The sequence below is a fragment of the Mirounga angustirostris genome, unplaced genomic scaffold (assembly GCF_029215605.1).
Source record: "Mirounga angustirostris isolate CCGP_5_RB_7025 unplaced genomic scaffold, mMirAng1.0.hap1 SCAF_16, whole genome shotgun sequence".
Lineage (NCBI taxonomy): Eukaryota > Metazoa > Chordata > Mammalia > Carnivora > Phocidae > Mirounga > Mirounga angustirostris.
In genome coordinates this window covers 38,812,173-38,827,034 of record NW_026991724.1, presented here as the reverse complement: position 1 = coordinate 38,827,034, position 14,862 = coordinate 38,812,173, and the positions used below count along the sequence as shown (strand labels likewise).

General features: G+C 33.9%; 1 protein-coding gene across 2 annotated transcripts in view; it reads right to left on the bottom strand.

The window, feature by feature from the left end:
• Positions 1 to 1,387: 1,387 nt before the first annotated feature.
• The window catches only part of URI1 (URI1 prefoldin like chaperone), an 81,275-nt gene continuing 67,800 nt past the window's right edge, over positions 1,388 to 14,862 (bottom strand). For both annotated transcript variants that reach the window (XM_045891194.3, XM_064581291.1), the window contains 7 exons: positions 13,117 to 13,208; positions 12,865 to 12,922; positions 10,651 to 10,819; positions 8,925 to 9,267; positions 7,014 to 7,156; positions 5,968 to 6,217; positions 1,388 to 3,133 (listed from right to left, as the gene is read on the bottom strand). In XM_045891194.3, the coding sequence (XP_045747150.1) occupies positions 2,951 to 3,133; positions 5,968 to 6,217; positions 7,014 to 7,156; positions 8,925 to 9,267; positions 10,651 to 10,819; positions 12,865 to 12,922; positions 13,117 to 13,208 (1,238 nt within the window). In that variant the 3' untranslated portion in view covers positions 1,388 to 2,950. The remainder of the gene's footprint in view (positions 3,134 to 5,967; positions 6,218 to 7,013; positions 7,157 to 8,924; positions 9,268 to 10,650; positions 10,820 to 12,864; positions 12,923 to 13,116; positions 13,209 to 14,862) is intronic.

Here is a 14,862-nt window from a genome sequence, read left to right as displayed (position 1 = left end):
GCTAATAAAGCTAGTTAATTCTTGACAGGAGCACTGAAATAGCTTCACAGGAGCCCCTCTATCACATTAGATTATATTAGGGGAGAAAAAGGAGGAAGGAAGGGGGACAGGGGAGGGGAGGGGGGAAAAAGGGGGAAGGGAAGGCAGAGCAGAGTGTTAGGTAGGTAGGTAGAAATAGCCAAAACAAGAAAATCACCATTAGGCAAATACCACAGTAATAACTGTTGCCAACAAGATCTGCCAATGAATGCAAAAATTAGTGGGCTTAAGTTTGAGGAGGAAAAAAAGCATAATCTCAAAGTATCTCCTTGAAAGTATTTTTTTTTTTAAGATTTTTTTTTTTTATTTACTCATTTGAGACACAGAGATACAGAGAGAGAGCATGAGCAGGGGGAGCAGCAGAGGGAGAGGGAGAAGCAGACTCCCTGCTGAGCAAGGAGCCCGATGCGGGACTCGATCCCAGGACCCTGGGATCATGACCTGAGCCGAAGGCAGACGCTTAACCATCTGAGCCACCCAGGCGCCCCCTCCTTGAAAGTATTTATTAACTACAAAGGAAAAGATAGTAACTTTATAGTGGAGAAACCTAGCAGACACCACCTTAACAAGGTTAACACTGAAATTTTGGACCTCTTGAAATGACACACTAGAATGCATCTCTGATATGAACCTCTTGATATGATGCGTTTCTGTGGCATTCTTGCCAAAAATGCAAAACCTCATTCTAATTATGAGTACATCAAACAAACTCAAATTGAGGAGCATCCTACAAAATATCTGACCAGTACTCTTCAAAATGTCAAAGTCATAAAAGAAAACAAACTATCAGACTGGAGGAAACTAAGGATAGTTACAATAAATGCAAAATAGGATCCTAGAACAGAAAAACAACACTTAGTGAAAAAGTTGGTGAAATTCAGGTAAGATCTGTAGATCAGTTAATAGTACTGCACCAACATAAATTTTCCGGTTTTAATCATTGCATTAGGGTTATACAAAATATTATAATATTAGGGGAAGCTGAATGAAGACGTATATGGAAACTATACTATTTTTGCAATTTTTCTGTAAGTCTAAAATTTGTTCAACATACAAAAAAACGTCTATTCTGTTTTACAAGGGTTTAAAAGAGAACACTTATGACCAGCTTCATTTTATCCCATTGAAACATGAATTTAATATGAAAAATAAAGCTATAATGTAAAATTACAATCGAAACTTTGTTTTAAGACTGAAGCCATGAAATGGGGCCACACCACTTCATTTGGTTTTCAGCAGAACATAAGAAAATGTTACCGAACACTTTTTCTTTGCTTCTACCACCATCTTATTCTATGAGGGAACATCTTATTTGCAAGAAGTGACATAAACTACATAAACAACAGGCTCAAATTATGAAAAATTATTTAATGACAGTACTCTTGAAATTACATGCCCATAAAGAATATCACAATAGTCCCACAATAAAGTTTGTTTCTGGGGGAATATCTAACAGGGCTCACTTGAATAGCAACTGGGAGTCAGGACTCTTCTGTGTGTATGTGATGGTACTCTTGGTTTGGTTTGATTTTTGTGGGGGAATGGGCTGAGAGAAAACAGTTTTAACTAAAAGTATATGCACAGTTGATTAAAATTTACTGAAGAACAAATCTTCTACATTTTTAGGCTATCTTTCAAAATCATTCCTCTGTTCTGACTTATCCATTAACTTGTGGAGATTCAGGCTCACCCCCGTATTATTAAAATACATATTCATAAAACTTTTAGAATTGTGCTGTTCTAGTTACAAATAGCTTCTACTTTTCTAGGACATAATTTCACTTTGTTTAAGCAAGAATTCATTAAAGAAGCTATAAATAACTTTTAAATATTTAGCCATGAATAGAGGGTGGACTGGCATTGATGGCTTATTTTAGTACTAATGCAGAATGCTTTTTAAAAGCTACATTTCAACATGCATCAAGCTAATGATTAACACTTGCAGTGTAATTTTCAGTGTTAGAATAAATTTCTCTTTAAGGATTTTTGCTAACAGTCAATATGTTATTTCAATTATTTACTATAGGAAAGTAGCCTTAGAGAATGAAAATGTTGGAAAATTAAAACATAAAATTCCTTATATAAAAAATCTCGGATTTTTTTTTTTTTAAGCATCTACACAACCTTTCCTTCTCTCCCAAAATATAATTCCAGTTAAAAGTGAACACACCAAGGGAGAAGAATTGCCTATGGAATTATACGAATTCAAGGAACCACTGTGTGGTGCAGGTAGCATATACATGAATCAAAGACATTTCTGTATTCAATTCTGAATCATAAACTTCACAACATTTTGGAGACCAAGTTTCATAAAATTTTTACTTGAAAAAAAAAAATGTTTTACAAAATACCATTCTTCTAATCAAAGAAACTTTCCCAAATGTAGCTTCCTGCCTCAAAGATATAATGACCGTCAAAGGGGAGAGGTTTTTTAAATAGCCACCTAGCTGCAAAACCTACAAGTAGATTTTTTTAAAGTGCCTTTAAAATGCTAAAGCAAGTAACATAATTGTTCAATCTATTTGAAATTTTTTAAGTTTCCTTAAAATGGTCCATATGGTATGCACAACTTCACAGCTGGTACAAAACTGCCTGTATTTAGTTCAAAACACAAAAACAATGCACATAAACAGTATTCTTTGAAAAGTAATTCTAAATACTGCCAGTGCATCATAAGAAAACTTAGACAACAGTATTGACAGTATTCAGAGAATTAACAAAACAAGCTGAATATTGAAGTATTCAAACATTTACTTTGATTTTTAATACCACTGATAACAGTAAGAGATCTTGCTGCCAAATGAATTCTGGATGCCTATTTCAAACTACACGTAACATATTTTGCGATATAGATTCTAAAGAAATGCAAAACTAGGTTCCAGGATGTAAACTCCCATTGCCTAGGCAGGCCCTAGTTTTTCTGCTGCAATCTGGCAGCTTTGAACTTTGAAACCCTCTTTGTAGTTTCTTCTGATACTTCTGACAGAACTTCTTTTCGTTCTGGAATGGTGGGTAGCACAGGATGAACCAGGGTTGGGTGTGGTGTTAAGGAGGGCGATAGAAATTCTTTTTCTATTACAGTTCCAGAAAAAGCCTAGAAGACAAAAGTCAGATTATGGTAACAAAACATAAGTAAGATGCCCACAAAATCTTTATCCTGTATTTGCCAATTAGACATTTCTTTTTGTTAAAAGTAAATTCTTAAGATTTTTGGATAAATACACAAAATACAAATTGTTCAGAGAAATCAAGTACTATTAAAATATATCTTAATTACACCACCAAATATAAGTAGATTTTTATAAGAAAGCAAAATATAAAATGAATGTTTCATCTGGTATCAAACAAAAATGGGTACATAAAATATCCTCAACTTTCACACATTCCATTTATGTCCAGACCATGCTGTGAAAAATAATGTATTAAACTAAAACATGCTATTAGGGTGTCAAACATGAGCTGATGAATGAGCTATCCTATGGAGGCCATGCTGCCTGCTAGCCAATAGCTTACTTTCAGCAGTAGTGACATTTCTTAGGTGGTGTTCATTTATGCAATTACTTGAGAATTTTATTGAATCTTGCCTCAATTTTATTTAAGAGATCAGTGTAAACTGAAAAATTAAGTGCTGATACTAGTGGAGACAAGCATCTGTCTCAAAATTTATCATAATTCAATAATGAAAATCAGATGTTCCACAAAAAAAAAATGATTCTTTTAATTTCAACTGGATGTCTGCTGGACTTAATCTGGCCAACTATGTGTTCAATTGAAAAAAAAGTAATGTGTACAAAATGCTGGAAATATAACCAAAGATATATCTTTATATATCTTTTTATATAAAGGGGCCCCTGGGTGGCTCAGTCAGTTAAGTGTCTGCCTTCAGCTCAGGTCATGATCCAGCCCTGCATCCATCGGGCTCCCTGCTCAGCGGGGAGCCCGCTTCTCCCTCTCCCTCTGCCCCTCCCCACACCTGTGCTCTCTCGCACGCTCACTCTCTCTCAAATAAATATTTTAAAATAAATAAATATAAATGAAGGAATGAATGAATGAATAAATAAGATCTATAAAAACCAAGGAGTTGATACGGATTTTATTCTTAAAGTTTCTGGTATTTGATTGCCCCTTTCATCTTTTAAAACTCATTACATACAAAGTAAAATCTGACATGTAAACTTTCATGTATATTTTGCTTCCCTTTGTCTACCAAGAGTACAAATTTAGTTAAGACAATGTATCACCTGAATACTTTAGAAAGCCACGCCCCTCCACCTTGCCCCACCAAAGAAACAAAAGAAGAATGCCCCTTCCTTCCCACAGTATTTCAAGAACTTGGGTGGAATCCAAGCTCTTAAAAGAAACTCAAAGTCTACTTTCTCAAAACTCCTATTTTATCCTGATGAGCACTGAGCCTTATATAAAAAATGCTTCTGCAAAAAGAAGACATTATTTCAGCATTTAAAGACACTGAAAAGGGTATCTTTCAAATACTTACCATATGCATGAACAATTTGTTTTGATGTTAAAAAAAAATGTACAGCATCTAGAATGCTAATGATAACAGTTCAATACAAAATGCAAAGCTAGTAAGAATGAAATAAAACTAAGTTCCAATCTTGAGCTCTAGCTATACCATGATACATTAAGTCCTTATAAGAACCTAATTTTCAAAAACTTAAAAATAGCAAAAGTCTACATCCATTACCTGTTTTTCTAATAGTATGGAAGACTATTAAATGAGATACTTTCCAGGGCAACTGAGATCACTGTATTGGGTAGAGGGGAGGAGAATATACTGATCATATATACGGTCTCATTTAAATGCTAATGATTTCCATCCCCAGTGACATTTAGTACAATTATCACCATTTCATTACTATTTAGTACAAGCAATAGTTTTAGATATGCTTGCTTATATAAAAACATATATATTTTTAGATGTATTTGACGTATACACAAATGGGTGTATCACTTTGATACAGGTGTGAGTGGGAACCTTATAAACTATAAATCTGAAATACCCACAAAACAGAACAAAACAATTTAGAAATCGTGCCTGGGAATAATGGCAACCGTAACATATGACTATTTCAAAGATAGGAATTCTTATTTTGGGATCTCCCACTACCCCTCCCCCCCACACACAAAAGTGTGTACAATGTGGTAGATAAGAATGTATCTGTGTGCACTCATTTTTCTGAGGGGAGGATCTACAGCTTTCATTAAATTGTAAAACGGTTCCATAACCCCCAAGAGTAAATATGTCCCTGGCACACACCAAAGTGTATAGTCATCTACTTGAACTATTATAAAATGACTATGGTTTGGTCTAGTGGTAATTTATTTAAAGTAAGCTGCTAAATGATCTTCTAGCCAAAAATGTAACACATATGCAAACTGAGATACTTTAAAATTCCTACTTCACAAAAATAAAACTTTAAGATTGGTAATATTTTCCCCCTGCAAAAGTTTCTTGAATTATGTTAACTTTACAAGACCCTCATTTATGTTGGTAGTGACTATTCATGTTTTTACAAATTATTAATTATTGAAAAAGAACAAGCCTAGAATGAATTAGGTCTCATAATTTTTGAGATTAAATATATGTATAAAGAAGCTATAAGATAAACACTTCCATTAACCAGTTGATTAACTTCAATAAATAACTATATAAGACAAAGTAATTTAAAGAGTAGAAGACTAATAATTTATAAACCATACCTGGGAGATACAGCACCTATAATTTTTTAAAAAGTAGAGGAGAGCCTCTTTTAAAGAAATGTCTTTTCAACTCCAAAAATTATCTATGTGAAATCGGGAAAGCGAATCATAGGCGCTTCTGAAATGGAGCTACCACCACCTTTTTGATCTCACAAAAACTGAGGAAAGATACTATATGAAATAAAAGAGGCAGAGACACACACACACCTCAGGCGTTCCTGATAAGGACAAAAGTTTCTTGTGATGGTTTTCCTCTCGTTCCTCTTCCAAAATACTCTCACTAGTGTCACTGCAAGTGGCCTCTTCGCAGCTGACACTCCTCAGGCCTCCCCGCCGGTCGTCCAAGTCGGCAGCACTGCTTTCACTGGTATCACTGCAAACACTGTTCTCTCTGCTGCGAGACTTCAGGATCGACTTGCGAGGCACATACTCTCCGTTCACAACATCAACGAAGACTCTACAATACCCAAAAACATACACAGCCACTTTGGGTAACTCAATAACAGAGGATACATTTATAATGATTTAAAAAAAATCTTTTCTAGAAATTAATCTGAAATGCTTTTTTCAAAATTACATCTAAAATTTTCACAATCAAAATAATTTTTAGCTTCAAATGATGTATTTTATATTCTTAAAAACATGATTATTTTGGCCTAATAGAGTACTTTTTTTATACCCATGTTCTGGGTGACACCTGATTTGCCAAAATTCCACATAAATTTAGGCCTACTTAGAAGACAATTTAGCAATTTTAACTATTTTACAAATATGGGTCATGAAAACAGTAGGTATTTTTAAATGGTAACTTTTTCAACAAACAACACAACAAAAAACTGGAACAGCAATATTTGACTCCTGCTTTGTGAAAAGGTAAACCACATGCCAAGCATCTTCACAGCTATGGCAAGAAAGTACTGCTCCAGCCCACTAGAAACACAAACTTTTATTTCTAAAGTTAACATACAACATTTTTTGACTGGATCAACTGGGAATGTTTTAAAAGCACTGGCAAAGAGGGGGAAAAGGGAAAGATCATGCACTTTTCCAAGTGCTTTGACCTGGGAACCTATGGTAGCTCAGTAGACCCTGTCAGAGTCTTTGAAATACTAAACCAACTCTATCAGAATACCTCACTTTTCAGTGATAGATACAGCCTTCTGTATTACAGACAACCTTTTGCTATAAATGTTCAGTTACAAAAAGAGGGAAGGGAACAGCAGATTGTTCTGTTGCCTGTGAATACCACTCACCTATAAATGTCAGCAGGAGTCCTGATAGTAGGCAGCTCTTGGGCAGAATGACCACCACCAGAGCTGTTCTTTCGTTTACGTTTGGCTTCTTCTTTCTTTTCACTGAATTTTAAAGTGGTATTTTTTCCAGTATTTATTCGGACCTAAAAATTTCACAGCATAAAATAACCCTTTTGAGAAACTAAATCAAAGCCAAAACTAAAACAAACTCTGTAAGTAAAGAAGAGAGACAGTTTAAATTTTTTTGACACTCATGAAATGATGTGCATTATTGGGATTAAAAGAAGTCCTTACCTTAACATACTTCTACTACATTAAATTATATCATCTTTAATGACCAATTCTGGTCTTCAGTGACTTTATTATTGTATTGAAAGCAAATTACATTTACACTAAATGATTGATTTATTATAAGCTTTCACATCACCCCATTACTTTGACGTAAATTTTTGGCTTAAATCATGCATTTCAAAACAAAGAGCACAATTAACCAAAAGAAATATTTGGTAAGAATATAAAATTTAGGTCATAAAAGCAATATTAGATAATATTTAACTATTTAGAATTTTTTAAATACCTCTAGTTTTTAGAAATTGAAGGAAAAAAAAAAAAAAACCCTGCAGGATTATCATGTTTTTCTTCTATTCCTACTCGGCATTTATACTGCACTTTCCACATGAATGACTGCTCTTCCTCATAACATTCCTAAAAATACTACTTTTTCTTCCTGTTTTATCGACATGCAAATAAGAAAAAGTTTAAAGCCTGAAATAAGAATCATAAAATAAACTTCTTTTTCTGGTTATCAGGTCAATTTTTTCCAAAGAATTCACAAGATGCTCCCTTTAGCCTGAAGTATTAAAAAATAAATAAATAAATAAATAATTTCACTTCATATTAGAGCAGGGATAACTTAAGGGACCTAAGAAATATCAAGTATGTTTTAAACATGTTTCATTAAATAATAATCACGGATACTTAAGACTGATACCACGGACCCTTAACTCTGCTCTAGGCAATCCCTGAAGAGGTACCTTGTGGTACAAAGAGCACTACACTGACACAAAGGACTTTCTGTTTTATTACTAGCCAGCTCTATGGACTTCTAGGCCTTAAGTTTCCTTGAGAAAGATAAATTAGAAAGATAAATTCCCAGCTGCTCCTCAGAGCAGCATTGAGGAGCAAGGGAATGGGTTTAAGGTAGTCTATCCTTCCTCCAGTCAGAACCAACCTGTTTTGATCTATTTTAAATATTGGGATTTTACAATAAGTATGGAAGGGAATAAGAAGTCTTTTGATACTAAAGAAACGCTTACAAACCCTGTATTAGAAGATCTCTACAGTAACCCTCAGGTCTAAAATGCCAAAATAAAGTCATGATTATCCACAGATGTTTAAATTTACTTTATCAGAAAAGGAGCTTTTTACTTCCTCCCAAATTTTTCCACTTTGCTCATGGTGCTCCTATTCATATTGTGCCCACACAGAAAATAAAAACCTGGCATAATTAAAAATGTAACCAAAGCAGTCACTTTAACATCCTAAGTACACCAAAACACCCACAATATAATTAACTCTCGAATTCGTAAGAAAACTCTCTGAATGAAGGACAGGTGGAGTTACAGTGGTTGCTGCTCAAATCTGATCCCTTTCCAGACCCCAAACAATTCAAATTCTATTGTGGCTTCAGAGAACAATGGACCAAAACCAACTATCTAGACTTTAGACTCCCTCCCCACCCTTTTTCTTTTTAGAAAAATTGGCCAGAATAAGAGGCAAAAGATGGTTTTCTTGTTTGGCACTATCAACAATATTAATCACTGCTGACACTGTTCTTTTTTAAAGAGTATTATAGATGATACTGAATATTTAAATTATATGCAAAATTAATAAAGTTAAAAGTATACAAACCCTCTTAGGTTCGACAGTATGAGAAAAATATATTGTTGGTACAGAATGATCTCCAACCCCTAAAGCATCATGGTCATTTTCATTTTCATTATCACCACCAACATCATCATCATCATCATCCTCCTCCTCCTCATTACTGTGGTAAGAATTTGAACCGTTCATTGAATGAATGCCATTCATTTGACCACCGAACAGTTCTGAATGTGTAACATCCTTATAACAGCTGTTCGAAGTAACAGAGTCTGTTACTTGATGCATCACATGCACATTTATATTCTGATCTTCCTTTTCTTCTTCAGAAGACGTCGTATCCTCTCCATTTGCAATCATAATATCAGGCTTACTAGTAAAGAAAAAGAAAATTAACAAGATCTAACAAACACATCAAAATTCTCCATGTTCTAATTCTCAGTTCATTTCAATGGGCAGAAATTAAGATTGAATAAGATATATTTTTAACTAGAATTCTAAGTCTATAAAAATGTTTTGAAATAAATTAACAAAAAACCCCTACGCTAATTCTGTATGTTGTAGTTACTCAAACACTAAGTAGAATATAGATGATTTTTTTTATCTTTGCAAGAGGACATGGCCACCCACAACACAATATAAATAATACAATCAAGAGATTTGTAAGAAATTCACAGAGAATATGTTTCTCTATTTAAAGACCAGAAATTAAAGCCCCAGAACATGTAACATATTCTTATTTCCTACTTCTATATTTGGAATATTTTACAAGCATGTATTATTGTAATTTTAAAAAAAGAAGAATTCACATGTACACACATGAATATAATTATATTTATACACACACGTACATTTTTCATGCTTCATTTCTGAAGGATTTGAAGACCTTACAAAAATAACAAAACCAAAAATGCAATAGAACTGAAATAACATCATGCAAAAATAGAAAGAGAATCATGACCAAGAAAATAACAAGATTCAAGACTGATCTAAAAAAATAAAAGAGTATCAGTTAATCAAAAAGACCTAAGAATTTATAAGTGAAACAGTAGAAAAAAATATATATCCTTTGTGCTTCATGTCCTATTTTTCACAGATACTAATTACTGCATATGGTACATCATTAAGCAAAATAATATATGAACTTCTCTAGTAACAGATTTCATTGAGCATTGTGACAATTCCAAGTGAGTGCTAATGTGTATTTCAAACAGCAGTTTGGAAAAGTTTTTCATATATATAACTACCTGACCAGATTACAAACTGTCTGCTCAATAAAGAGAAAAGTTTGCAAAGGAAAGCAAGAATAAACCTTTTACAGTAACAAATCCAGAGCAAGTTTTTCTTTAACAAGTCATTCAAATATACAGCATTATACTGACTAGAGTATAAAAATATTTCATTTAAAATGTAATATATAAAACATCCGTAATTATTGGAAGTCGACTATATGATATATCTTAGGACTTCATTATATAAAATATGGCTGAAATCTTATAATTAAAAAAACAGGAATATTAAGTATTTCTGTACACACACATATATGCATGGGCATGTACATGAATGTACAGCCCTAAAAGAAAATATTCTAAAGAAGTAAATATTTATTTTAGAGTGGTAGGATTATTGATATTTTAATATATTATACCTTTCTATATTTTCTTCAATTAACATGTATTATTAATGAGGAAAGAGATTAACAAGGAAATGTGTTTAGAAACAAATTCTCTTGGAAAGATAATTTGTCATTAGGTACCTATCAAGTTCACCCAGCAACTCTTCTTGTCGCTCTAGTTCTTCAAGTCGAGCCCACAGTTCCTTATCAGCAAGCAAATCCTTGGATTTTACATCATTTGCAAAATCTGCTTCAAAAATATCTGAAGTTTTTGGTTTGGAGTGAGGTTTATGCGCAATTCGGTGTTTTGCTATTTAAAAAAAAAAAAAAGGAAAGACATGGCTATTAATGGCCAACTTTAAAAAGGCATAAACGTAGATTTAATGAGACTTTCTTTAGGGGAGAGGGGATGTTAAGACAGAGAGAGGGATGGTTTTAAAGGTAAGCAAAGACAACTCCAAGATGTATCTATCTCATAATCTTGCTACTCAAAGTGTGGTCCAAGGACCAGCACCACTGGTATCCTTGCAGAACATTTCAGAAGTATTGACACTCAGGGCCACCCCAGATCTGCCAAATCACAACCTTGTGTTTTAACAAGAGCCCAAGAGGATTCATATGCACATTAAAGACCGTGAAGAGCTACCTGAGAGCTTCAAAAATGCGTAAGTAGAAATGGTCACAAGGTACCCTACTTATAACAAAAAATTCAACACAAATAATACATATCTTCCATTCTTACTCAAGAGAATTTAGTTACTAAAGTAACACATCAAAGCCTTGTCACATGATACTTTCAACTCTAAGACACTGCCAGGCATGAATACCCTCGAAGGAATCTATGAAGGCTAATCCCTAGAAAGTTGGACTATAATTTTATATATGAACATTTCTACATTTTAAATTGCTTTATCTTATTTGTAATTCTCATGTGAGGGCAGGAGATAAAGAAAATCTGAACTCAAATCCATTTGCTTTTCATTTGAAAAAAATGGACTTTTTTATAAAGCGTATTAAAGCTTTGAAGAAGGCAATGGGGAAGAAGTCTAAAATGCTGTTATGAGATATGGTTAACAGATGACCTCCATCATATATTCAAAAGTAGAACACTGTCTCCTAAATCTGAAAATACCAAAATTATGTTTCATGGCCTATTATTCTCTGTAACTATCATTGATAAAGCACTATTAGCAAGTTTCATATTTTAGCCCTGTAAAACACAAAAATCTTTCATTGGTCATCACAAACAAAAATTGTAACTTGTCTTTCTGTTCTTTAACTAAAATATGTCTCCTTTATTTCACCTTCTAAAGCCACTTGATATTAATTTTGATGCCCTATTAGTAGAGATAGTATGACTAGAATATGGCTTCTAAAATTATGTCTGTTTCAACCAATAAGTTCTCTTCAGAGTTGATTACTTAAAAAAAATGGACTGGGCGCCTGGGTGGCTCAGTTGGTTAAGCGACTGCCTTCGGCTCAGGTCATGATCCTGGAGTCCCGGGATCGAGTCCCGCATCGGGCTCCCTGCTCGGCAAGGAGTCTGCTTCTCCCTCTGACCCTCCTCCCTCTCATGCTCTCTGTCTCTCATTCTCTCTGTCTCAAATAAATAAATAAAATCTTTAAAAAAAATAAAAATAAAAAAATAAAAAAAATGGACTTTAAAAAAATCAAAATAATGTTAAAAGTAACAGTTTTCTACAGCAGCAAATTATAAACCATTTATGTAATACTTTTAAAAATTTCACTACTGTAACACGTTACAACTGACTGGGGAATCACTCACTCACTGCCTTTACTGAAGTAAACCCAAGCATATAAACCCATCCTTGGCAAGAGAAGGCTATCAGGTGAGCCTGGGAAAGCCCCTGTGTCCGGAATGCCACTGCAGGCAACACAAAATGAATGGCTGAGAAATGCTTAGATTGTCTTCATTCTTTCTTCCAAAACCAACATCTAAAGCTAAACTTTTAAAAGAAGAAGAACTAGCAAAAGATATATTATGACTCAAAGTCAATGATCAAATTAGGAGCAGACCAGTGTACAGAATATACATCTTCCGAATTTGAGATATTTGGATCATCACAACTTTGAAGAAAGCCATGTCATCTCACCACTTAAAATAGATCAGCCAGGAATCAAGTTTTTCATCAAAAAGTTATTTCTCTTTTCATGTTCATATTTTAAAATACATTAAAACATATAATGATTTATACCAAAGTTATAAAAACATAATAATAAAGAATAAATGAAACAGTATCATATAATCCTAAATATCTCACATAAGAGTTCCTGAAAATCAACACAAATGGCAAATATTTAAATACCCAGACATAAAACAATCTTACTGCTTACCTTTAAATTCAAAGTCACTTTTAATTTCTTCTCTTATGTCAACAATATCGCCTGCAGCCTAATTTTTTAAACAAAAAAAGCCCATTAACAATTTGAATCTTCAATACATTAAAATTCTTGTAAGTGCAATCATATAACCTAGAAAAATGCCTGAAAGCAGCTGAAACAAGGGATTTGTTCCAGGGCTGTAAGATTTTTTTTCAACATAAAGACTGTTATAAAAAAACTAGAAGATTGAAAACCAATACTCACATCACTCATTTTCTGCAAATCTTCTGTGAATTCAACTCTGGATTCAAAATTTCTCATCACTTTTTTTAAATCATCTATTGTTTTTCTTACATCTGAAATAAACAACACAACCATTATGTAAAACGTGGCATATGTAAGACCTACAGTATCATTTTAACTGTACTCCTATCTTACTGCAAATATAATGACTAAATAATGCTTTAGAAAAGACTCTTACCTTATCTTTATTTTCATTTTCAATGGACTTAACAGTATAGTCACACTGTGGGTTTTTTGTGATATACATAGTATGTGACTCTGTTACTAAGGTGTCTGTCTACTAACATTTTTCTCTACATTACAGAATGCAGAATGCGATTACAGATGTTGCACGGTACGACCAAATTCCTCCAGAACCACCACCTATTTGGACTATCACACATAACACAGTGTTTCACAATAGTTTGTATAATTTTTATTCAGCTTTATAACAAAAGGATAGAACAGACTGAAATCTGTTACTTTGCTTCAGTACAGAAACATTCCTGAATTAAACAACTGAAAATATAAAATTTTTATGGCATATTGTCATCCATTTTCCAACTTTAAATTTTAATAACTGCATAGTAATACAATCTATACACTTTCAATTTCTCCTAAATATCACCCTCCATTAATTTATTTGAAGAAAAAACTTAATTTGGGAATGGACATAAACATTTCTCTATCTAATACTGGACAAATGCAACAAGTAATTCATGTTTCTCGGATTGAAGTAGAAATCTCTCTGTTATGCAGCCAACAGCACCATCCAAAATGCAGGGGATTTCTAATCATAATTATAAGCTGAATGATCTCCAAATATAGAATTTTTTAAGGACAGGCACTGATAAAGAATAATAGAGAGTAATCTGATACGTCCTCCCCCGGATGCTGGGTGATTTCCTACTGTTTGACAACAGGCACTCAATCAGTAAGCAGCTCAGGAGGGGATGGAGGAGAAAAGTATACAGTCCCTTCTCTGCCAATGATGAATGTAGGTCTGGCAAAGGTCTAAGCAGTTAAAATATCTTTTAAAAGCATGAAAATAAGGCAGGGTGTTCAAAGTGAAATATCAGCCCATGTGAAGGGCTTTTCAAACAGCGGCACATTTTCTGACACAGCTTTCGTGATCCGCAATGCTAGTTTAAATGAAACACCAGCACTTGTGCTCTAGCCATGAATGGGTTACAAAGAAAAGACTGCATTAACCAAATGAAAATGACGGTGTAAACAGTTCATAAAGCCTCGCAGCCCCGATGCCGCTGTAGATCATTAAATTCCTGCAACAATTAGACCTTTTCTCACGGCAGCAAATTGGAGCGGTTGCCATGGCAAATCTGAGCCCTTAAGTCATATATCTTTGATTGCAGAAAGGTCAGACTCAGACAGCCTAATAACTCAAGGAGCTGTTTGACAGGTTTCATCCGAGCATGGTCACAGAACAGCATAAAACTGTGTCGGCAGTTGTTAAAAGCAGGGGGTCAGGGAAAAGGTTAAGGTTATGGAATGTTTTTGCTTCAGTAAACTCAGTCAGATAATGTGTCTAACCAGCTTTAGATCCAAAGAACATGATTTTAGGTAGGAGGTCAAATCAATAACTTTTTTCAAGAAGACTGGAAAATATTAAAAATGGCAGGTAGGTAAGCTAAGTACATTTTTAAAAGTCTATCCACATCTAAATACTGTGCAACTAAGCTGAAGGTATCCCGGGAAGCCTTGGCTTGT